The 25,809-nt window shown below is 41.2% G+C and overlaps 1 protein-coding gene across 1 annotated transcript in view; it reads right to left on the bottom strand.

Moving 5' to 3' along the window:
• The window catches only part of PDK3 (pyruvate dehydrogenase kinase 3), a 54,906-nt gene extending 31,174 nt beyond the window's left edge, over nt 1-23,732 (bottom strand). The window contains exons 1-2 of the mRNA XM_066176961.1: nt 23,535-23,732; nt 4,435-4,576 (exon numbers count right to left, since the gene is read on the bottom strand). Of these exons, the coding sequence (XP_066033058.1) occupies nt 4,435-4,576; nt 23,535-23,640 (248 nt within the window). The 5' untranslated portion in view covers nt 23,641-23,732. The remainder of the gene's footprint in view (nt 1-4,434; nt 4,577-23,534) is intronic.
• Nucleotides 23,733-25,809: the final 2,077 nt, after the last annotated feature.

Genomic DNA, 25,809 nt, shown 5'->3' with positions numbered 1-25,809 from the left:
TTTTATGCTGCTGTGATTTCCAGTTTGTACACCAGATTCAGCCCTCCATCCCACTCCCTCTCCCCCAAACAGCTCAAAATTAAAGAAATTAAGAAAAAACATGTTTAAAATGAAATTCATAACTCTGGTCTTAATGACCACGACCATTACACTCTGAGGACAGGTGAGCAGCCAGCAATACAGTTCATTCCTGTAAAAGTGTGTGTGAAAAAGCCATTTCCTTTTCATACAATCCATCTACTTCCTTGCATTTTCTTTGAATTGTAGGTGCAGAGAGGGATAAATGAAGGTGGTAAGAACAGGATTTATCAAACAATGAAAAGCAAGACCTTGTGATGTTTAAACATAATTCACACACAATTACCAGCCAGAAAGAACAAAAGAAAAAAAAAAGTACCACAATAATGCATGAATTGCTGTATCACTAATAAATCAATACAACTATACAAAATACAAATACATAAAAAATCCAGCATTAAAAAAAGAGAAAAAAATCTAGCATGAAAAAAAAGAGAATGTCAGTTATATTTTGTTATATTTGGTGAGTCATCAAAAGCAGAAATCAAAGTCTGTGCCCTTCAAACATATTGTCTTTCTGGTGTTTAATTTTTTATCACAATACACTACAATTGGGCAAGCTCTTTGGTTTCAAGCACCCTTTTGCCTTGTTCTTGTATTAATTGCTGCCATGTAGATTGAATTCTTGTTAGTCTGCCAAATGCAAGAATTTTAGAATGGCACATTTCATACATGAAAGCACTGCAAAAGCCCATAATGTCAGCTCTGGGTTTTCTTTTCTTAAAAAATTCATGCAAGATACTTCTGTTTTTCCCTGATGTGTATTTCACTAAGATTTTCCTTTACAATCATACAAAATACACAAAATGATTAAACAAATCTCCATGGTAACACAATCTTGTTAGCATAGTCTCAATGTAGAAAATAGAGGAAAAAAAACAATTATTGATCCCCAAACTGTACGTATTTCTCTAATGAGTCTTTCCCAAGAGACAAATGGAAGTTTATAGTATTTTCTAAGGAAAAGCACGAAAGAAAAGAAGAGAAATTTGTCGAGGGCTAAATAAAATGTGAATTTTTCATATAACTGAGTAACATACTGTGCAAAGCTCACGCTTACTTCTGATATTTTATAAGCTCTGACCTTATCCATCGTAAGGTTTTCTTGTAACTACTTTCCCCCATCACACTAGTGACCATTCTTTATTAAACAATTCTGCCACATGTTCAGTATCCTACCTGCACTTTAGCTATAGTGCCCTCTCAAAGCTGGCCCAAAAAAGGCCCACTTCTCTGGATCAAGCCAGTTGCCCATTGATTTTGAAAAGCTGAAAACAAGGTGCTGCTTGTTGATCTGCCTGCTATTTGGAATCATTGCAGTTCACAGCCAGAACATACTGAGTCACTTCATTCCTTCCCTGCTCCTTGCAAAAGACACACAAATTAAGCTATGAACTCAAACTAGGACAGAGATGATGTTTTCCCTTTACTGAAATGCAAAACTATTATTCTTGGTTTGTTCAGAGTTCACTCTCTGCGTAATGCCAGCTTTATTCAGGAAAGTGCAGCTGAGCAGTACAAAGGAAGGACAGTGGCCTTGCCTCTCCTCCTTGCTGCACACATCAGGCTGAGGAGCCCAGAAAGGAAGGAGAAAAAACCAACAGAGCACCTTTCCCAAGAGCAATCACGCAATCAGCTGTAAAATCTGATAGGCAGCGAAGCACAGGAAGCAAAGTGCCTCCAGCAGGGCCATGGGATGGATTGGAGGAGGAGAGAACAGGCCTTGCCTGCAGCAGGAGGACAAAACCAGGATAAAACCAGGCTGCCTCCCCAGGGAACCCTAAGGCGTGAGAAAACTGACACAATCCAGAATTTCTGATGGCTGGAAGCAGAGAGGATTGATGGGAAAGGATCCATGCTGTACTGTAGGCAGGGCTGAGTTCTTACTCCTCTATTTACAGAGCCACTTCAATTTAAAAGTCTAATATAACCAATCTTGAAGATTAGGACCTTTTTGTATTAATTTTTGGCACGCTGGCATTAAGGAATAGATTGGGAACTCAAAGCTCCCGCTAATTTGGAGTCTCACCAAAAGCACATAAAAACGTAAGTTTTCTAGTATAAAGTCATAGTGAAAATGAAACAAACACGCTTGTGACTATATAAATTACTGAATATTGGCAAATAAATATATTAAAGTGAATAAGGAATTAAACATCTTGCTCACTTATGCCAAATATACAACAGTTTTTTCTTGCCTGTTAATGAACTACCAAGCTTTCTCAAACTATGGCATAGCAAAAACAAAGTATCATGAAATCTGACACTCAAAAAAAGATTTTCTTAATGTAGTTTTGAAGTGCATCAAGAAGAGGTTTTTTCCATTTTGTAAGCTCACAAAACAGCTTAACGGCTAAATTTATATTTATCTCTTCTACTACATAAAATTCAGGAATCTCACTCTGGGTATCTCTAAACTTTAGGTTAGGAAACTATCAACGTGTTTCAAAACCTGCCATCAGCCTAGCTGCATAATAGTCAAGATCATCCACACTGAAGTTAATAAAACTTTTGGTTTGGTGTTTTTAAAAGATGAATTCAGAAGTAAATTTTGCCTAAGGTTCATCATCAGGACTTACAAACTACAGGTCAATGTTTAATTAAGCAATTTAAAACCTCTGAACAGAAAAATAAGAACTAAGCTCTTTAAAGTCCACACCTATGATCAGGGGGCGAAAATGCTACAATTACTTTTCTTGTTTTTGACGTAAGATGATAAAAATATTCTCGCGTCATCTCCATGAAGATACTACTTTCCACAGAAACTCTTAGGTTATCAAAAAGAAGAAAATTAGAAGAAAATTATGGAAAACACTTTGATTTCAAACTTCCATCTCTGGGCTTGATGTCCATTCCAACTTCTTCAGCACATTACAGTCTGGTATTTGACCTGCAGCCGTGATAGTGCAAATCACATTGTCATATAACACTTGATACTGCTTTTTTTCTTTGGCTTTCTGTGGGTTTTTTTCCTTTTTTTTAATCAGTAGTATCTATTGTGGCCACAGAAATCATCACGGGTCCTCAAACCTCTTCAACAAAAACTGTGAAGGGGCCCTCCACTCTGAACACCCACTCAGTTCCTTTGCCAGACACATCCAAATGTTGCTCAGCTCTGTATCAGCAGAGCAGAAGCACAAGCCACAGCACAGACATTTGGACTAGAAGCATGACGCTGCAGCCACTACAGAAAAATTATTTCCTTTTCTTCATTTACCTATTTGTCCACGTTTCATTAAAGACAGTTTCACAACTCAACCAGATTAGAAAAGCCTAAAAGGCCTGGATATTATCTACTCTTCTCTACAAGCCTAACAACTTCCTGTGACACCAGACAGACAAGCCCTCAAACCTTGCAAGCTGCCACTTCACCACAAAGTGATTGTGTGGCTCCACAGCATTTACACTCACTTGAAGCACTTCATCACTACACTCGAAGTGGTCATCAAGACATCCATTGCTATCTTGCAAAGACAAACACAATGACACATATTCTAATTTATATTTTCTGAGGCTAAAGCTTGATAAATAGGAGACCCAAGGCAACAGTCAACAGTCAGCACAGAGGCTCTTGGCCCAAGGGCTATGACTGAATTTAACAAAAGCCTACAACATTAGCTACTTTTACAGTCAAACAAGCTGCTACTTCAGCAGGGACTTCAGTTGTCTACTGCAAAAATATTTTTACAAAAAGTCCTTGGAAAAGTATTAACAGGTAAATGGACAAAAAATATCCCATGAACAATGACTTCTTTGTGCTTAATACATCCAAGGCAGCAGTCTGTAAATCTCACCGAACATGCAATTAGGCTAGAAATTAATTACTATGGAAAAGATGGCAGAACTTTGGATCACTTTTGATCCACGCTAGTTATTACAATGGAGAATGTTGTTTACACCAGATTTTTGACCCATTCCATAACTTCCACTGACCACCAGGCTATGTTTTTCAAGATTTAGCAGTGAGAAAAACAGATGAGGTTTTAATTTTCTCTCAGTATTTTTGACAAAGGAAGAAAAAGGAGAAAGAGCAGCTGGCTGTTTCAAGAAGCCATGAGTGCAATACAGTAAGGCATGTTTAAAAAGCTTGCTCTTGGAAGTTACAAACTCATTTTTATTACCTGGGAGACAACAGTATGTTTTTACTAACTTACAGGATGAACAAATCCTTAGCTAGGATCCAGGTTAGAGTACATACTCAAGATTAGACAGAAGAAAATGAAACCTCATTTGACAAGACACAATTCAAGGCAGGAAACTGAGTGATTCAGAAGAATTCAATGATTCTCTGTCGCAAGCAAAACAACACAATGTTAATTTTACAATAACTTTTCAATCCATTTTTTTGAAACTTACCAACTCTGCACCAGCCCAACCGAAGGCCTGTTGAGTAAATTATCAGGCAGCAGATTGACCTCCCTCATGGTGTTTGCCAGGCGCACAGGAAGCTCCTTCCGCAAGAACATGTACGACGTCTTCTCGCAGGCATTGTCACGACCTACCAGAAAAAAGGAAAAACAGGTGCCCCATTGCAGCAGACTAAGTTTTAGACTTCCTAATGAAGCTTTTTTTTTTAGAAGCTTTAAAAAAAACCACTTGTGAAAATAAAAAGTTTTAAAAGAATTTCAGTACTCTTCTTTACTTTCCTCTCACTCACGCGACATTTTAAACTTTCACCTTCCTAGAATTTAACCCTTTTTGTCTGCCGTTCTTCCACATTTCACATCATCTCACCTTCTCTTCCAAAAACAAAAATCTCTCATCACAGAAATAAAATTCATCAAGTACCAAAGACTTGATATTATCTGGAAATAAGACCACAAAATACTAGCTTTTGTCTATACAACTTTTATACTAAAGTGAGCATTTAAAAAGTAAATGCTGCACACATAAGGGAGGGTAAGGAGTGAAAACAAAAGGACAAAACAATGACAGCAGTTTGCTGATATTTCATGTCACAAGTTCTTCAACCTTTAGTATTTTAGTATCTTTAACATTTGAGCTGCACAGACCATCATCCCTGCCAGGATCGGCCTGTAAGATTCCCACCAGAGACCTGGAAGGAAAGTCCAGTGCTTATCACCACATTTTCATTGGGAAAGGCCCCAGCTAAGATTATCTTTAACTTTCACTTTCAAAACACATTTTTATCTAGGCTAGTATTTTGAAAATAGAACATTTAAAAAAAAAAAAAAAAAAAAAAAAAAAAACCACAACCATACAGTCAGAAAGCAAATAAATGGATCCAGCAAAATGACAATACCTTCCTGCAGACCTAGCGGTAACAGCATTCTCTGAAGCCATCCTGTACAAATCAACAAACTGACATGACTAAGAGCAATCTTAAGCTAAGGTAGTTACTAAAGATACCTATGAAACTTTATCTACAAATATTTAAAAGCACAAGATATTAAGCCACTTGCCCGAGTAGTTTAGATGAAAGATCAGATTTAACACTCTTTTGTATTTTGCATCATTTAACAAGTGGGGAAAGTCCCATCATAACTAATTTCTAAAGAATCCAGGTAAATTAGATTTTTTTTAAAAGTCCATGTTTAACTTGTAATGAAGAGCCAGGATTCTGCTTTCATCTAGAAAGAGAGCAAAGGTCTTTTGTGATGATAACCAGTTCAACCATCTGCAAAATTTCTGAGTGAAGGCATAATGTAACAGCTATAAATTATGTTCAAGCAAACCAGAAAGTGTTAAAAGCACTGCTAGGCACATAATCACTGAGATTTGCAATTTGCAAGATTCAAGCACAATGAAACCAGCACAATCAAGGAGATACTTTTTATGACAGTCCCATTATAATCACAGAGTTTTCACCTTCTTTGCATAGGTAACGTGCATTGATGGATTAGTTCCCAAACCCTAACATTAGCTTGGGGAATATGCAGGAAGGATTAGGATTTCCTTTTTTTTCTTGCTCATTTAGATATCATCAGTCTGGGGCTCATTAAATTCTGATAGTGCTACCAATTCCATTACAGTTTTTTCCAGTAAGCATTTGGACCTATTGCTGGCATTTTCACATCTCAATTACAAATACACACATCCTGTCAAAATTAGAGAAAGGAAACAAGACATTACTTTGTTTTCTGTGAAGCACAGTAATGATTTCAGAGTTCAAACCTTACAGTAAATCAGACAGCAATTCACCTACAACAGAGGACAGATACTTGTTTGTTCACAAGTCACTGTACACAGCAGGTCTTTAAAGATTGAGGCTGGACAGCAGGAAAGACTCTGACTCAGCTCAGCTGGGAAACCTCTCAGAGCAAAGACAACAACTGGTTTGTCCCGAGAGTGACTGAGAGCAAGTGCAGTGATTCTCTAGGTGATAAAAAGCAACAGGAATGAAAGACAGCCCATACAGAAAACTAGAAAATTATGAACAAGACCCAAAGCCCATGGGTTTGTGCAAGGCATACAGAAAGTGCTACAGGCAAGCAGAACTGGCTGAAGAGACCCTCATCCCCTCCTCCCAATGCAAGGGCACATCTCCATTCACCCTATGTCACCCCAGCAGCCCTGAGCCATCTCTTTGCCCTGTTGTACAGTTCCATTTTAGGTACAGAGCCCTTCAGGGTCCCTTTGTATGTTCAGTGTAGGAGAGGAAAGGAAGCTCTGGTGTAAGACTTCCCAGCCCACAAGCTTGCTTCAGCACAAGTTCAACTCATCTGCTTGGTTTGGGGCACATGGTCCTCGTTCCAGCTCCTTAGCTGCGGTCAGTTTATCTGAGAGCCGCCACAGAGCTGCTGCAGCATTTAGCATCAGGGCAGCTCCCTGCCAGACAGCACACGCATGGCAAGAGGGAATGGCCACCCACCAGGAGCAGCAGTAATTAATATCCTCCAGCTCACAAAGCAAAAGCAAACTGTGTCCTAACATGGCTCCTTGGCTGCTGTTCCTCACTGCAACACCTGTACAACCGCATCCATCACAAGAAGGGACATCAGACTAAGTTAAAAAAATCCTTTAGTCTGTATGTTAGGTATTTTCTTAATATAATTTATTATAAATTATATGATAGTTGCATGTATGATAAAGTAAGTCAAAGTTGTAAAGGTATTTCCAGAAATATAAAGATATATTCTAATAAGCTGCAGGGAGACTTCTCAATGTTTAGCCATGTTTAGCATGTTTACAGTCAGTTTAATTTTTTTTCGAAGGCTAGCTTTAATTTTGATCTAGTCATTCCATCTGTTTTTCCAAACATACAGCAATCTTTCTTGATTTTGTTCTGACTCTATCTGGGTCAATACACATTGCCAGCATCGGGATATTGTCTTAAACAGCACTGGCTAAAGCCAGTCTAAATCTATTCATTTCAGTTCAAAGGAATTTGAAATCACTCTCTCAGGGCTAAAGTGCAAGTTAAGTTTTTGAATAATCCCTCCTTGATTTACACTACAACTCTTAGTAAGTTTCTCAAGAACACAAACACACGAAACAATGACCTGTTTACCTTCGTATGAATTCAAACATTAGAAAGAAAAGTCATCCCAGGCCCTAGTGGAAACTACACTGCCCCAGGCATCAAGGGCTGGATTTAGCTTTATTTCCAAAAATTTAAACTCCTTAAAAGTATGCTTTTAAGAAACTGAAAATGGAAAGACTAGCACACTCAAAGTGAAACACTACTTATCCACAAATCCAAGAAGTAAAATAAGGCATCTCATGATATACAGGGTGCAAAATTTTGCACACAGCACCACCATTTGTTTCCCACTGTCAGTAAAACAGCAATATCTGATTGCAACTGAACACTAAATCAGTTTTATAGCCTTAAGTGGAATAATTGTGCAGACCAAATTCTTAAGTCAGGCATTGAAACAAGTTTCTTTCAACAAGTATCACATTAAGGCAACAAAAAGAACAAACCAGACAGGATACAACCTCTTTGTTACAGGTCTGCTCTGCTGCAGGGAACAAAGCAATCCCATGCTATTCTTCCTGGTAGAAAACAACACTACAAAGTAATTAAGTTTTCTAAGGGATTAGGAGTTAATTCAGGGTCAAGAGGCTAGATTATCTTCAGAGTTTAACTCTTAATGAAGTTACACTTTCAAGCTGATTAAAAAACTAAGATCATACCTACAGCGCCTGCAACTTAACCCAGAATTTGATCCAACAGGATGAAGGAAAAGCACACATAAAATATCCCACTCTCCTGGTAAACTACACCAACTTTTGAGCATCTTCTAAAAGCATAGGTGGATGCAACAGAAATCAAGATAACAATCAGTCTGTGACACAGAAATGACTGAATCTGATGGATTTACCTAGGAAGAAATAAATAAATGACACAGCAATACTCTCCAAGACCTCACAGTTCACTGCAGATGAGGCAGCAGTAACCTTGTCCATCAATAACCAAACAAGCATTAGACTCAAACTGCACAAGATTCAACTCTTAATCTGCAGAAACTCTGTAAAAGAGAGGAATCTGATCTGATTTAGGCATGGCTTTTACTAGTGAAGGTAGACATCTGCCCAAAATGACTCTGAGCCAGCTGATTCAGTCTCTGAAATGAGATTAGACTGAGCACAGCCTAAGAGCCTTTGTAACCCTAATTCTCTCATGACCCAAGGGGAAGCAAGTGACCACCGAATATTATGTTAACCACTTGCAAAGAGAAAGCAGTGCAAATTTGCACAGGGAAACAAGCAAAAAGTGGAAACTCTGAAGCAAGTCAGAGTTTGCAAAAACACAGCACAGACGGCATAAATTAAGTTACACAATAATAGCTACTTTGATAGAAAGATGACAATAAAAAGCAAGATATTTGTGAGGGAACTAATCCTCAAGCTATTACTATTGTATGCATAGCTAGTACAAAAACTGAAAGAAATGTCAAGTGTCACCAGGGTTTAAAAAACGGAACTGTTTAATAAATGTTCTACCACCTTCAATGTTCTGAATAGTCTTACCTGTCTGGGCTCATCAGTTACCCGATATAAAAGTCACACAGAATAGCGTATTTGTGGCCTCCTCTCTGCCACTTTCAAACCTTCAGCTCAAAACTGGCACCAAAGAGAAAGTGAGATGCCAATCTTGATGCTATTTTGTTTAAAAACAAGTCAATGTAATGAACTGACAACAGACACAGCCTTCAACATCGTGAAAATAAGAAAACACATCAGTCAAACAAAGATCTAAGCAGCAATCACCTGGACTTTACATCAAACTAAGGTTAGTGAAGAATATTCTGTGGACCACCTTCAGTGTCTCAGCCTTAGACATGGCAGACGCAGGGTTTGTAAAAGTACGGTGGGAGTGGTACCTGTAAAAACACAGCTGCACTTGGAATGGTCACTGCTCAGGAGAGTGAATCGTGGTGGATTTGCTCATGCAGTGAAATGTGATACACCTGAAAAATGATGTGACTGCCACAGCACAAGTTTAAGTTGAAAATCTAAGTAAATTTACACGGTAAAATTTAAAAAGTTCACCCAGAAGATGACATTTAATGTTAAATCGATTTTCCCGACATGAAAAAGTGTTACATGTTTCCACCAAAAATTAATCATACCATTTATTCAACTAGATGGGCATCAGAGAGAGAAAAAAACTTAAGAAAAACATACCAATAAAACATGACCCAGAACCTTTAAGGTAGCACAGGCAAGAGCAGACTTGAATGCATTAGCACTTCTAAATGTAATGTCATCAGAAGGAAGAAGATGAAAAGTGAAATGTTTCGGGGTTATGCACCAATGTTATCACCTTCCATACAAAGGAAACTCAGGAAACAGACTTCTACTCTCAGTTTTCTCTACCATACTCTTCTTCTCTCTGGATTCGACTCTACTCTAACATTTACTCATCTCCTCTGTTTCTCACTCTTACCTTTTCCTCCACAGTGCTAAGAAATGGAAAACAAATTTGACAACTCTTCCAAAGCTTCACTTAGACACAACTTCTGTTCTGGTTCCTGCAACAAGAGGCACGAATAATGCAGAGGCTTTTCACACACATGCAGCAGGCCCTGATCCAATTCTGGCCAATTCTACAAACTGCCAGAGCAATACTGCACTGTCCAAGATTCACGTTACAAAAGGATTAGTTCCATACAGAAGGCTCTGCACAAACCTCATTTTGCTGCAGAAGAGGGCAGAAATGCAGAATGAGACCATGAACTCTGGTGCCAAGGCTCTCAGTTCAGCTGCCAGATTCCCACATCCATGAATACCCATTTAAGAACAGGCTCCAGCAACAGTCCTTCACAATGATGGTCAAAGTCACCTAGTTCAAAAGCCTGATACAACTGCCACGTCCACAGGTTGTCACTGGACTGCCAAGGTCACATCATAAAAGCATCAGTAGTTTCTGAATATTAACTCATCTGTCAGAGGAAGCAGGAAAAGAAGAAGCAAAGTGCTCTTTTCAGTCTTTGCACTGCAGGCAGAGGTCTAGCTCTCTCCATTAACTATGTACCAAACAGCAGAGACAGACACTGTACTACTTACAGACTCCAAAGCAAAGTCTCACCTGTTGTATTACAGAGACAAGGGACTTGATCCAAAATCCATAAAAACAAGATCAGAAACTACTACTATTGCTTTTAGATGGGGCAAAATAAAGGAAGGAAGACAGGAAAGTGATCAACCATATCTACTCTCTTCTCTTGAGCTTCTAGAATATTTCACAGCTCTTGTACAGGCAAACAAAACAAAGTGAAGCAGAAGGATTAATAAATCTTCAAAAGAATATGCAAAAATCAATGCATCAGAGCAGACTGAGCAAAAGCTGAAATAACTTGCTGTTAAAGGTAGGAAAACAGAACTTAAGAAGAACAGTTGAATTTCAGTGATTATACACTATTTCAGAAATGTGGGCTATTTATTAAAAGACAAAAAAGCTATGCTTGCATAGTCCCAATAAATGTGGCTACAAAACAAAACCCAGCAAAACAAGTCTGAGTTTAAAATCATTCCTATTACCCAATGGAAATGATTATACTTTCAGCATACTCTCTAGATATTTATCTCACCAAGCACTAAAAACACCAATGCCACAAAAAGCATACAGGGTTTGTTTGCCTGCTACCAGACAGGGCTTTGTAAAACCCACTGATGATGATGAAGCAAGTGGAAAGGGAACACACAGAATATAATGGGAGATGTTGACTCTTGTTGACACTCACTCCCCACCGCAGTCTGCATCTAAGAAATCTGTATTTTGAAACTGGACCTACCAGGCTGTGCTACAGGACAGCAACCACAGCCTGCACAGCTGTTCTGACACAGGGACCCTACACACAGAGGATCTGAAATTTAAGAATCCAAACCACAATACCTCAGGTATTCAGACTCTAAAAAGAGTCTCAGGATTAAGCTTTAGCCCAAGTTCCATTACTGCTCTCTAAGGCTACTTCCACCGGCCCTTGCAATTGTTTCATGCAAGTGTCCTGTTTGAAGGGCATGCTTCCACTTGGCACATTAAGAGATTGGTTCTATGTCAGTACAAAACCAGAGAAATTCTAAAGTTTCAAAAACTGAAAGTTGAAGAAACAGAAACAAAATATAGTTTTTAGATCTTACTGAACTACAATAAATTTATCACTTTTATGAAGTCAATTAAGTTCTGTCAAACAACTACTGCCAGAAAACCAGCCTAAAAGCCAAAGGACCTGAAGTCTGCAAATAATCTTTAACAAATCCTTGTTCCTCTGCTTCAGCCCAGCTCCCATGACCAGCTGGGCCCTTTCAGCCTAGGGGAAAGTACACTGACAGGGGATTATGTTCATATTTGGTTTATGTTCACAGATGAGGGAACTCAGTTATTACCTCTGTATGGCCATTGATTTGCACTCTGCCATTTCACTGCCAAGTGCAATCCAAACTAGGAAGCTCACATGTTATTTAGCTTTCCAGTTACATTTTCCAACAGTCACATGACATAGCATATGGAAAAAACAAGGGCTGAAATACTGAAACACTTGAGCTTAACAAACCATTTTCAATTTATGCATTCAAGAACTCTTTGCAGAGCAACTGCAATGCCCACTTTCTGCTCCAGAGGAAAATTTCAGCACAGCATTCACTCAGGAGAATACATTAGCTTATACCCTGTTGTCTGAATGACCAGATCAAAACCCATTCATAATCAAGGTCTAGACTTTTGAATTTAAAAACTTAAAAAATAAATAGAATTACTCTTAAATTTGTATACAGAAAAAAATTGCTTATCTCCACTTATTTCCAAAACCCCTAAGAGTGAGCTGGTTTATGTCTTATGGGTATTAATTACTATGCCCACATTAAGGAGTATCACTGGCATCAAGAAAAAGTTCATGTTTTCATATAAGTGCAGGTAAAGAAAAATGTCAGCTGGCTGTCCTTAGCACAGCAGGACAGCTCAACATGGAGTGAATCATTACATTTACTATCATATTAGCTATACACTAATTTAATAATAATAATAATAATTAATAATAATAATAATAATAATAATTAACCTGTCAATTCCAGTAAGCCTGTTTCAAGTAAATGCTGCTCTGTATGAAACTGACTGTGCTGGAAAGCAGCTTAACTTACTGCTGATCTGGAACAGATCAACAGGAGGAATTAACAGATGCACAATGCTCTGCAATCATTAATTTTAACTCCTACAGCCACAGCCTTCCTGTCACAGAAAAGACCCAAGTGAAGACACGTCTGCCCCTCTCAAGAGGAATGGATTATCAGATAACCACTTGTCAAAGCTGCAAACCACTGTGTACTGTTAAACAGAACAACGTCAATTAAAATAAATTTTTTGAATTTTTAAGATAGGCTTCCCTGTTCTTAAACTAATGTTTAGCTGCTTACCACTCACCTCTAACAAAATAACCTTTTGAGTATTTTAACGCATTTGCCCAGAGTAATCAGAAGTATCTATGAAGTCTAATGCAGAGGCACCCAACTAGTTACCCACAGGCTGTGTTATTTTTAGACATACAGACCCAACCAAGGCTGTCTTTCCTTTGAGCAGTTTGGGAGTAGGCTGAGATCAGGTGAATCATTTCGGCAGCAAAGCTTGGTCTCGCCATTATCACAGGCACTGCCCACAGAAAACGACAGGCAAAGAGCCAAAAAGTTCTCAGGAGAAACCACAGCTTGATCAGGTTCTTGATCTTGAACCATCTGTGCAACCCTAGTCCTTCCCCAGGCAGGCACAAGGGGCTTCTAAAGGAGACAAACAGAGCCAGAACAAGGTGGCTCTGCAGCTGTACCAGCCCCCCTTCCCCCAGCCCTGCCGAGGCCTGAGCAGGAGCGGCCGGAGCAGCACAGGGGGCACAGCAGCCCCTCCACTGCCAGGGGCTCTGTGCCTTTCACACAGGACACCCTGCACAGAACAATTCTGCTGTTCTGCTCTGCTGAGATGCAAAACTGTAAAACAAATTTAATTTTTTTTTTTAATGTAGATGAGGCTTAAAGTACCAAGCCAAAGAAACCTTATTCCCCTTCTGATGCTCTGATCAGCTTCCGTTACAACAAACTGACCAGAAAAGACTCAGTTGTGCTTTTTGGGTCTTATAATCACCTTTCCTCCCCAAAAGAGGTAAAAATCTATCTCACACTGAAGATTATAATTAGATGTTCCAAATTTTTAACACTCTCCCTAAGCTCTCACAACTTTGACAACTTCCTTCCTAACCTTTATGAAAAACTTCCATAATTCTCTCTAACCATTCCAGAAAAATACAAATCCCCGCTTTATCCTCTAGTTCCTGACAACCTGCCAAAGCAAAAGCTATTCCAAATCCCCGGCATAAATAAAATTAACATTTAGGAGCAAAGACTCACACAGTTAAAACCAATTACATAAAAGTACTCCCAATACCACATGCTCCAGTTTCCCTTTCACTGAGGTGAAATGTATTAGACTGTTAAACATCTTGTTTCAAAACACTTTTGATAATTAACAAACCACATTATAAAAAAGATGAGAGGATTCCTCTATGTCATTGCTAGTTATCAGAGTTCGCAGTCTATAAAAATCTCTCAGAAAAGCACTAAAAAAGGACTAAACCAAACAAGTAGCAGTAAAAATGTAAATTATTTTTAGCAAAAAAAAATTTGCCTCTCTCTCTATTCACAGTCTTAAACCTAACTCTGAAAAACACCAATTATAATTTGCCCAAGCCTACTATTTTAATTAATTAAGCCAGTGAAAATATTTATAATACTGTGTTACTTTTTTTTATATTGACTACAAGCAGAAAATAACAGAACAAAAACGTGAGAGAATGTCACATTTACACAGAAAGGTTTAAAGGAAACAAGAGCCAATAAAATAGCCTCTTATAGCACACAAAGCAGCAGAAAAAGGAGAACCATACCTCAAAGAGTCACAGTTCAGTGCTCTAATTCATCCTTTCAACCTAATATTTCCAAAAAGAAAAATTACATTTAACTGACACCAGAAAAACACAAACCCCCAAACATTATTCAAAGGATAAGTAGCAGCCTGTGAAATATTTCAGCGGTTCTGAGAAAAAGGCAGCTTTTTAAAAAGGCCATTATATTAAGCATGACAGGCAACAAGAAAAGCTTTTCTAATATAGTGAGTGTGGAATTAGATAAAACAATTCCTAAATGGATGCCTAAATTTATGATGTATTATGCTGATGTGAGTTAAGAGGGGCTGGAGACACACCACTCACTCTTCACACCACAGTGCTGCGAAGATCAGTGACTGCTAGTGCAGTGTAGAGTATTTCTGAGTTGTTCTTTATCAGGATCTGTGTGAGCTGCTGCTGGGACCACTTTTCCTCCCAGAGCCCCCAGGGGCTGTGCCCTGGAGCTGTAACTCCTGGGTGGCACAGTCGTGTTTGGGCTGTGGCTGAGCAACCTGCACACCATGGAGGCTCCTCTTTCTCCTGCCCTCAGCCCCTGCCCCAGCAGCGAGGGCTGGGGGTGGGTCACAGGCTGGGTGGGGACAGAGCAGGACAGCTAAGCTGGACAAAGGGATGTTCTGTATGACGTGGTGCTGTGCCCAGCAATAACAAACTGCTTGGCTTTGTCCCCCAAGATGTCCATCACACAGTGACTGGCTGGGCACAGCTCCGCTCCTGGGGGGTGCTGAGTGCCTGCCTGTGCATCACTTGTTCCTCTTCCTCTTTGCTTTACTTCTTCAACTCTCTTGTTCTCAACACATAAGTTTTCTCATTTTTGCCCTCCTTTTTCTCTCCCCATGACAGGACAGTGGGGGGTGGAAGAAGGGGAGCAAGCACCTGGGTGGGTGCTGAGCTGCTGGATGGGGTCAACCCACTGTAACACTGAACATTGGGTATAACAACCTTACCCTGAAGTTACTCCATTATTTTGTACATTGAGCTTTGTTTGTTTTTAATTAAGAATGTCACATGGGGCTGTGCCCAACTTCATAAAAAGGGAGGTACAGCACCTATTGCTACTGCCTTAGCACACACCAAATCAGACTAGGCCAACACAATCTATTGTCTCTTTACTACCTTATCATCTCTTGCTGCTTATGTATGTATCACTTCATTATTAGCTCCATCTCTTTTACGGCTACTTCAGTCCAGCTGATTTAACTCTAATGTCCTCCTCTTCCTTTCCCCTGAAAGACAAGGGTTGTGTTTTCCCCCTTCCCAAGCCCTGGGGCCATCCTCATGGGTTATTCCCATGAAGCCCAGAAGCAGCAGCAGTGCTGCACCAGGACACACACATTTGCAGAACACAACACACAGAACTGACTGACTCCCATTGGAACCCACTAAACTAAGAGGATCCAGACAGATTTCAGCTTACCTAAAATTTAGGTCAGGGGAGTTGTGATTTCCCTTATGTTTCTGGATATAATCAATCTTTCTCTAAAGACCAAAGCAAAGATGAAGTCAACAGTCTTTATCATAATGTACTTACTTTCACCAAGTAAATGTTTCACTTCAGCATTCTCCCCAACTACTATAAATTATCTCAACATCTTTTTATCTGCTTTTCTGCCCCATGACTTTTCACCTTGGCTGTTACTTGTACTGCAACCCAAGACAGATGTCCTTGCTTCCAGCTTTCATATGTTTTTTAATCAACAGTATTTCTGGAAATCATAACACTGCTCCACTTCTTTCTTATCTTTTGTCTGCATGAGAATTGCTCTTTCTCAAACTGACAGATCATCTTTTACTCCTGCTTATTTCTTGGGAGAGACCCTATCAGCCTTTTTTCTTGGCTTGTAGAAGTTACACTATTTTTAAATCACTGGCTGTCAGCTCTTCCATTCTGGAAAAGGAATGCTACCAAACTCAGGTTCATTTTATTCAAAATTTAATTTCAGATTTTCAAGCGCCTCATTAGTTTAAATCTGTTCTAAAGAAGGCATTTCCACAGTTTCTACCAGCTATAAGAAAAACATGTCCCAAACATTCTTAGCTGTTCAAGAGCTACAAATCCTATCTTTTTGTCCCTCTGGAAAGAAGCTTCCCAAGCCCTCAATTCTGTCCAGCACCATTCTCCACGGCCTCTGCTGCCTCCTAAAAAGAAATTAACAAACCCACTGGCATTGTTCATTGCTTCGTGCAGATGGGGATGTCCTCTTGCCCGCTCTCTTTCACCCAAGCATTCAGCTGTGTGCTTACACACCAAACCACCTTCAGGGAACACAGAACAAGCTCAAGCATGCAGACATGTCCATATGCAGGGAAGGATCATTCCCTCCCCAGCATCCCAAGGCAGAAAACTGCCCAGCTCCTCTCATCAATCCATAGACAAACAGAACACAGATTGAGACATCTTCCGCTGTTTTGGAAACAAAACTCAAGCAATTCCACCAGCTGAAGGATGCTCACTTGGAAACTACTAGCCTATGCTTACAGCCAAGAGTGGCCAGCCAAACCACCAACAGAAAGCAGGATTTTCAGTGCTTAGGCTTTAGGAGGAAGAAAAAAAATTACCTTGGTGATCCAGTATGATCATCTACAGCAATTTATGGAAATTGTACTGTAACTATACTAAAATACTGAATTTAGAATATATAAAGTCTCAATTACTCACAGAAATTAAGCATTCCTTTATTGAATAATCAGCCTGTAAAAGTGGCTGGTACGGATAATTCTGTAAATGAAATGTATCACAATGCAGGATCACACAGCACTCTCACACAAATATCTCTATCATACCACAGTTCAATAGTGACTGCTGAACAAAGTTACCTAGCCACAGTGACTCTTCCAGACCTTCAAAACAATCAATCTTAGGCCTTATAAAACCCTTCAATATTATATATAGTATTGGAACATCACTGCCTGCCAGCAACTGGCAGCTGTAAACAGGAACAAGTTATAAATAACAGGGGCATCAAAAAGGCTTCCAGCTTACTTGCAGTGCTACAGCCCATTCAAAGAAAACTCTTTTTCATGTTCTGAAACGCAAACTTTATTCATACCCAGATCTAGGAAATGAAGGACTGAACATGGAAAACTGGTAACTGCAAAAGAATTCAAGAACAAAAGCAGGCAGACAATCCAGCTTGCCCATAAAGCTGTCACTGGTAGCCTTTCAAGGTAAAAACTAAACAGCAGTAAAACAATTTTATTCCAATGTTCCACAAAACTCCTAAAGGGATTCTATTTAAAGCTCTAGAAGACATATTTGAAGAACAATACTGAAAATTCTGGAAAAGCAACCAAAGTTAATTCCATGGTATTTTCATAAGGCTTAAAATAGCTCGTTTAATGTATTTATCTTTACAAAATCAAGAAAGATACCTCCACCAATATTTTCACTCTGTGATATATAATGTACATATATCACAGAGTGAAAATATTCCAGGCATCAAAGGATCCCAACCTACAAAAAAAAAAAAAAAAGCTCTAATGAAAGTGCTGGATGGAAGCTGAAGCCAGTCAGATGAAAATAAAAGACAGTAATGTCTGGCTAGCATTCATCTTCCTGATCCCACTCAGTGGTCAACATTTGTGCTAACAGGGTATTTTTGTTTTGAAGATGCATTTAAATCAAGTCTAAGGTTTAAAGGACAATGCACGGAAAGCAGCAGAAAAAGCACAGCCACAACCATTAAATAGCAGGTAATTATTTAATATCTTTTAGCCCTAAACTTTGCAAGTGCTATAGATGCACAGTCTCTCCACTAATGTTCCGTTAAAAAAAATCCAAACCAATAAAAATCTTCCAATATCTTTTTGTGTACAAAAATCTTCCAAAAGCCATTGTTCATGAGATTAATAATTATATTTGGAGACAAGGCAGGCTTTGATCTCTACTTTCCTAGCCCCACATGTTGTTGCTCAAATTCTATCTGCCAGCTACCTCTCCAGTGGCAGGATTTCAGCTCAGATCCATGCCTCTACCAAGAAGGCAACATGAAGCATAAACACCTTGCAAAACCCCAATCTAATACTGCTCCTACAAATGGCAGCAACCAACAGGAATGCTGATACCTGTTTGCTCTTCAGATCATTTTGGAAGAGGCCTACATGTTTTCCCCAAGACAGGTGAGTTTAATAGGAACCACATAAACTAAATTTCATACCAAAAACTGTATTTAAAATATGAGAAGGATCTATTGATGATGTATTCCTCCAGATATGCCCCAGGGCACAACAGTTCCATGCACTCATGGTGATTATCTGCTGCATGCTCAGCTGTTCTCTGTACAGTAAAATTACTAAATTACAACCTTTATGGTATTTTTCAATGCCACTAACTGCAGCAGTCACCACAAATATTTTGATTATAACCTACAAAATCGGGATCTCCTAAGTCACATTCCACAACAAGAAATCACTGTGATCTTCTGTCTTCAGCACAAGGATTTTTTTTTAATCCAAACTCATCAGTAACTCTGTGCTACATGAACACTAATATATGTCATGTTCAAAGAGCTAACAAAAAAACAAGTTTAACCCCTTAGGTACACAATTCATCCAAAGCATTTCATTTGAAACATGAAACAAAAAGGGCTAAAATATAGCTGGGTACAACTGGCCGAGACAGCTTCAGTAGTACACAAACCACAAAAACAGATGATTGATGTTTCTAACAAAACACACCTCAGGTCTCAGACACTTGGTCAGCTGAGCAGCAGCAGGGAGAGGATTACATTGAGTACAGTCTCCTTCACAACACAGCACTAGCACAGCCTCAAATGACTCTTTCCTGCACGATCAAAGGATTACACCATTTATACTTCATTCATCTCTTCATTTGTGCTTAATTACATGTAACCTCTGCAGCATAACCATTCATTTGACAAAACATTTGTCAGTGACTTTGCTGAAAATGGAGGTGCCCTGCTGATGTAAGGCAGCAGCCGTGAGGAGCTGCCAGCTGGGACAGGGTTCAGCTCCCCCCAGGCTGCCTCACGCCAAGGACAGGCTGCAGGGCTGGCACCAGCAGCTCATGACTCTGGGAATCTTTTTTAAATGCTAAGACACTCCTAGAAAAGCAACTCTACTTTCCTCAAACAAACAGGTGACTACTTCCCCAGGCAAGGGATTGACCAATTGGTTACTCATCTGTGTGGTTGCTGAGTAAGTATTGCGTATTTTGGATTAACCTGTCATTGTTTAAGGCCCACCTTACACACAAGACAAAATTGAGATGTTCTATCAATATGAAACTCCAAAATTTTTTTTCTCAGTCCAGCCCCCAAAATGTACAAAGATCCATGGACCCTGAATGTTAGATGATATCTTGACTTACAAGTTCATTTCAAAAAAGATATCTTAGTAATTAATTTAGTCTGGGTCATTAAGGTATGCCTGCACTTGGAAATCTACCAAAACCACTTCCAGAGGAACTACTGAAGTTTGGAAGTACATAGCTCAATCCAATTGGTAGGCTTTGTATTTTTTTTTTTTCAGAGCAGAACAATGATCGAGGCCTGGATAAACCTGGAGTGAGCATTAGCAAGGTCAAAATTTGTTTATATTGAAACACAGAAGGTCATTCTTTTGCAAAGGAACGAGATTGCACAAGAAGGTTGGGAAATGCACTTCCTAACAAAAGAAATGCCTGGACAGAATCCAGGAGTGTGCAAACAGAAAGTGTACACACAGAAAGAAAGGAAAAGCTGCACAGTATGAGCGCTCAGACTTCCTGACACAGAGGTCCCAAGCCCAGGGCACAGTAACCTCTGACACACTCACAGCAGCTGCAGCTCAACAGAACACGGACACAAACAGGACCCAGCTACAAACACCAAACCAGAATCACTGCTTTAACTACTTCCTGCTGGTTTGTTTCACAGCTTTTTAGTACTAGCAAGCTAATTTAAACAAACTGTCACTTACAATGGTTTAAATAGCTGAATTAAGCAGAGAAAGTTTTAAAATAAATATCATTAATTCATATCACTGGAAAGGAATAGAGACTCTACAGCCTCACTATGCACATAACTGTGTTACATACAACTCACACCGACAGACAGTAATTTTAAAAAGCCCAAGCTGTACCTCAATACACATAGCCACCAACTATCTTTGAAGAGACTCTTCAGACCAGAAGAAATACAAAGTTCCTCTTTCCCGGCTCACCAGAATTTCACAAATTTGTAAGTCAACTTAGTCTAAACCAATATAACCAATATAAAAAAGGACATAAGGAACACATTGTAGTTTTCACTACTGTCAGAAATTAAGTCGAAAAACTTTCTTAACATAAATCCAAATCACAGTAAGTGCAAATTTCACATGAGAAATGTACACCAGACAACAAAATCAGCCAGCCATGAGAGGGTTACGCACACATTTCCTCTGGGCTTACTCTTCTTCAACATTTGTTTGAAGTTCAATCACATTTTTGCAAAACAAGCACTACATTCAAGTAGCACAGTTAAAAGGATCATTTCTCTTGAAGAAAGACACTAAATATCCTCTTATAAGCTGACCACAAACCAGTGTCTTCTTCCCATCAAACATTCTTACAAATGACCAAACACAACTGAACTGCATCTTGAGTATCGTGCTCCTTATGCCTGACATGTTTGCTCTCTCGAATACCTGTATCCTGCAGCACCAGAAAATTCTTTTTTGGCTAACTCAGATATAAGTAACACAGTTCCCTGACATGGTGCAGATTGTCCAGGCCTTCCACACCTCAACTGGGAAAACTTTTGCACTATCACTCATATTTTGATGCCAATTTTTCCTCTAGGCCTATGAAGACTTCAGCTGAACTTGAAATTACCCAAAGCCGTAAACATTTAAGACCATGTACATTAGTAACTACATTTGGTTTAATCTATCGGCTTAAACTGCTGTAACTTTCCTGCTTGAGTTTTCCCAAATAAATACAGACATTAAAGAGTAAGTAAGTGGAGATGTTAAGTGGCCCATAAACTTATTAAGATCAAGGTGATAGGTTTAGCAAGGTTGATACAACATAAACCTACTAATTTTAGAAACTCCTGGTGACCTTCCAAGACTAAACCATACCTTTTTTTTTTCTTCAGAGGTTTTAAATGTCAATGACTAGATAGCTTCCCGTCAGTCCTAAGACATGAAGACCCTAAAATACACAGCCACACACACAGAAGATTCCAATGACACATCCAGTGACAACTGGAGCACATCTAAAGAATAAGGCTGACCAGGCTGTAATGTCCTGTTCTCACTCTGTTCATTTCCAGTAACATAAGCCAGGCTTAAAATCGTAAAATAAAACTACTTCTTCTGCAGAATTACAAAACCATAAAGTAATATAGGCACTAGAATGTTAAAACAAATGCAGCCTTATGAAAAGGCTGACAAGAAGAGATGTCCAAAGGCAAAGAGTCATGCAGGGTAACACAGAACTGTAGAAATCCTTACCAAAAAGCAAAGTTTTGTCTGAACATCCAAGGTGTTAAAGCAAATCCTGAAATCTTCACACCTCTTTAGTCACGACTGAAAAGACTCACAAATACCAACACTTTCCCAGCAATTTACAAACCCAACTTTCACACAGGCAAAGGCGATACAACTTGTTTAGCACCAGGGCTAAAATAAAGATATTCTACGTTTTAGGCCATTGCTCTTGCCAGAACAGAAAGACACAGCGCAAGAAGCACCAGTGCTAGAGAAGCAGCACAGGAAGGGGTGAGGAAGAGGCAAAAAACTCAGGTGAGTGGAGACCAGAGAAAGAAAGCACAGCTTCTAGTCAGGTTCTCCTCTAAGCTGAGACAAGGGGTTTCGTTGGGTTTTTTTTAATGGTACAAAATCCTGTCCCACTGAGACGATATGTCAAGCTCATTACTGGATTTCTGTACTTACAGCATTCTTTCACTAATACCATTGCCATAATTGTGCAATTGTATTCACTACTTTTAATCACTTTCTGGCTGAACACTGGCTCATTTTTGTCCTTTTGTACCCTTACTGTAAGAGTGGAATGAAGGAACACTCTGTTAAGCTTCACGACGTTACACACGGCCTTTACATTCACTCTACCAGCAATATTTATATGACAATAAAATCTCAAAAACTCTCATGTCAGAGAGCAAGAGTCAAATAGCCTGCGATAAAGATACGGGTTTATCGTTATCTAGACGGAAGCATGTTTTTTAACAGCAACACAAGCCACTTTTGGATTTCATTCCAGGGCTTCTGAAAAGAAAAATACTATTTATCATCACAACATTTCCTGAAGTGCTCCTGAATTTTACACAGACAGGTCTCCAATACAAGCGCAGTTAAGAGTTTACGCCTTTAAGTAAGCTTTAAGTAAGCCGATCTCTGCACGGCAGATTTAAATTTTCACGCTCAAGACCATTAACTTACTCTCTCCTTCACGCGCTAAGCTCACGAAACGTCAGGTCAGGAATCCTTGTTTTGATCCGCATCCCCACCCGTGCCCGGGGATAAAGCAAGAAGCAGAGGCAAGTCCGCCTCTCCTGGCCCCTCGGCGAGGCGAGCAGCGCCTGTTTGCTGCCGCCGGCTGCCGACACCGCGCCGGGCCCCGGGGGTGCCAGCGCCGGGCCCCGGGGGTGCCAGCGCCGGGCCCCGGGGGTGCCAGCGCCGGGCCCCGGGGGTGCCAGCGCCGGGCCCCGGGGGTGCCAGCGCCGGGCCCCGGGGGTGCCAGCGCCGGGCCCCGGGGGTGCCAGCGCCGGGCCCCGGGGGTGCCAGCGCCGGGCCCCGGGGGTGCCAGCGCCGGGCCCCGGGGGTGCCAGCGCCGGGCCCCGGGGGTGCCAGCGCCGGGCCCCGGGGGTGCCAGCGCCGGGCCCCGGGGGTGCCAGCGCCGGGCCCCGGGGGTGCCAGCGCCGGGCCCCGGGGGTGCCAGCGCCGGGCCCCGGGGGTGCCAGCGCCGGGCCCCGGGGGTGCCAGCGCCGGGCCCCGGGGGTGCCAGCGCCGGGCCTGCGGGGCCGGGCCCCGGCCGCGCTGCCGATGCGGGCCGAGGAGCCGCGGCCGAGGAGCGGGGCCTGCACGCCGGCCTCCGCCGCCGCTCCCCGGGAGAGCCGCGGCGACCCCCACATCCCCTCACGCCGCGGCCCCGGCACTCACCGAAGTCGAGGAACTGCTTGATGGAGAGGGGCGAGGGGGAGAAGCGCGAGTAGTACTCGATCTGCTTGGGGATGGGGTTCTTGAGCAGCGCCCCGCACAGCCGCATGGCGCGGCCCGCCCGGCTCCGCTGAGCTCCCGCCGGCGGCGGCTCCTGCCCGGGCGCGGCCGCTCCGCGCCGCCCGTCGCGCTCCGCGGCCCGGCCCGGCCCGGCGGGAGGGGCGAGCGCCGCGCCCGCTCCGCGCACGCGCACGTCGGGGCACGGGGCGGGGCGGGAGCGTGAGGGGAGCGGGTTGGCGTGGGGAGTGCGGGGGGCGCCCGGCCCGGCCTCGGGGCCGCCGTCACTGCCCTCAGGCAGGCCGGACAAAACCTCTGGGGTCATCGAGTCCAGCCTAGGACCGAACACCCCCCTGCCAACTACACCGCGGCGCTCAGCGGCGCGTCCAGTCTTGCCTTAAACACCTCCGAGGACCGTGACTCCACCACCCCGTGGTCCACAAAAATCGGATTCGTGACCAATATGTAATACCCTCGAGGGAGATATTATTTTATTTCAGGGTTGCGCAAGGTTGGGTGCTCAGTGGTGTTCCATTAATCAAGCGCACCAACTATCAACACTTTTTACTAACTGGAGATTTTAGCAAACAAAAGAATGAGTGATTATTAGCCGCAAGTTATATAGCTCTCTCATTAATCAGTGTTTTTCTGTTGGTTAGTGATTCTCTCACCTGTCATGCTAATTAGCCCTCTCTTCTGGTACAGTGGGTTTCCGAGGTTGGTGGTCAGTGGTCCCAGTCTCTCCCTGCCAGAATTACCTCTTACCCAGCTGGAGCTGATTTCATCACAATTGCTGAGTTGGCTTTATTAATTTCTCCTTAATATTGGGAGTTCTGCCAGATGTCCTTGTGGCCCGTAAATTCTGCATTCTTTGTGTCCACTATCAGTGAGCATCCTTCTCCCCAAGCGTTGTTAACCTCCCTCTACATCTGCGATCATCACAGCATATCAAGCCCTAAACCTTAACAAGGCAATTCTACCAACAAGTTATTTTGCTGACGGCTGGACATCACTTAGAGCTCCCTTGCTAACTAACTGCTGCGTTTCACAGACTAAATGTCCCCCTTATTGGTTAAGCTTGAACATATACAAAGATCAAACATCAAAGAACATCCTTTCTTGAGCAAATTTTACATATTCCTCATTTTGCAACACCTTGGCAGTCCACTCCATTATCTAATCCCCCCTTCTGTGAAGAAATTCCTCCTGATGTTCAGCCTAGCCCTCCGGTGGCAGTTTAAGACTATGGCCTCACGTCCTGTTGCTGGTTGTCTGGGAGAAGAGCCCGATCCCCACCTGGCTGCACCCTCTGATCAGGTTTCATATGGACCAGTTTGTTAACTGGTTTGTCTCAGCTGGTCCATAGGACCGTGCCTTCCCAGCTGACTTCCAGCCAAAACACAGCCCTCGGGTATCCAGCGGGTATACAGCAGGTGTGAGGCTGGCAGAACAAAGTTCACTACATGTGATAGTAGTTGAAATTTTCTGAAAAAGTCTCATTTTTATCTGAGAAAGCATCTGAATACTATTAAAGTTAATTTTGATGACTAGACTCAAAAGTGAAGCCAGGTATCGGAGAATCAAAATGTATCACTGAATGCAGTCACTGACTGGTTTTTGGTATGACATGGTTTCAGTACATTTAAGACAAATAACTGGTGACCAATTCCTTATTTTTCTCCAGTGAATTCAATGTAAACTTCAGCAGGTACATGATAGCATTACTCTATTTTGCCTTGCAAAAGAAACCAGCACTCTTCAGTTACTGGAAGTCTCTCCATCCTTTCTGTCATGATTGTCCTTACAGAATTTGAGACAGAGAAATCCTGACCTAATGTACAAAATAACTGTAAAGCATTTTAAAATCACTTCAATTGCAGCTTATAGGAATGACTGGCTTGAAGAGGCATGTCATGTAATCAAGACTGACAAAATGAAACATCTACTGTAATTCTGAAGCTTTTTTGGCAGGTGAGGAAAAGTGTTTTAAAACTTTTGTTATATACTCATCAGGACTTGATTGTGATTCATTTAGAGCATAACTCTGAAATCAGTTCCAGAATTATCTGGCAGAAAACAATATCTTTTTTTTGTTAAAGAGAGAAAAACATTTTCCACATTAAGATGAAATTAGCAACTTCAAAGGATGATTCATTATCAACATTTAAGCCGTTTGATTTTATGTCTCTTTCATATTTTTAAGTAATTCTAATGCAATTTC

Source organism: Chamaea fasciata, unplaced genomic scaffold, assembly GCF_029207755.1.
Source record: "Chamaea fasciata isolate MVZ Bird 193981 ecotype frontalis unplaced genomic scaffold, bChaFas1.0.hap1 SCAF_2, whole genome shotgun sequence".
NCBI classification, from domain to species: Eukaryota; Metazoa; Chordata; class Aves; order Passeriformes; family Sylviidae; genus Chamaea; species Chamaea fasciata.
The sequence above is the reverse complement of the archived record's forward strand: the minus strand, read 5'-3'. Positions and strand labels throughout refer to the sequence as shown.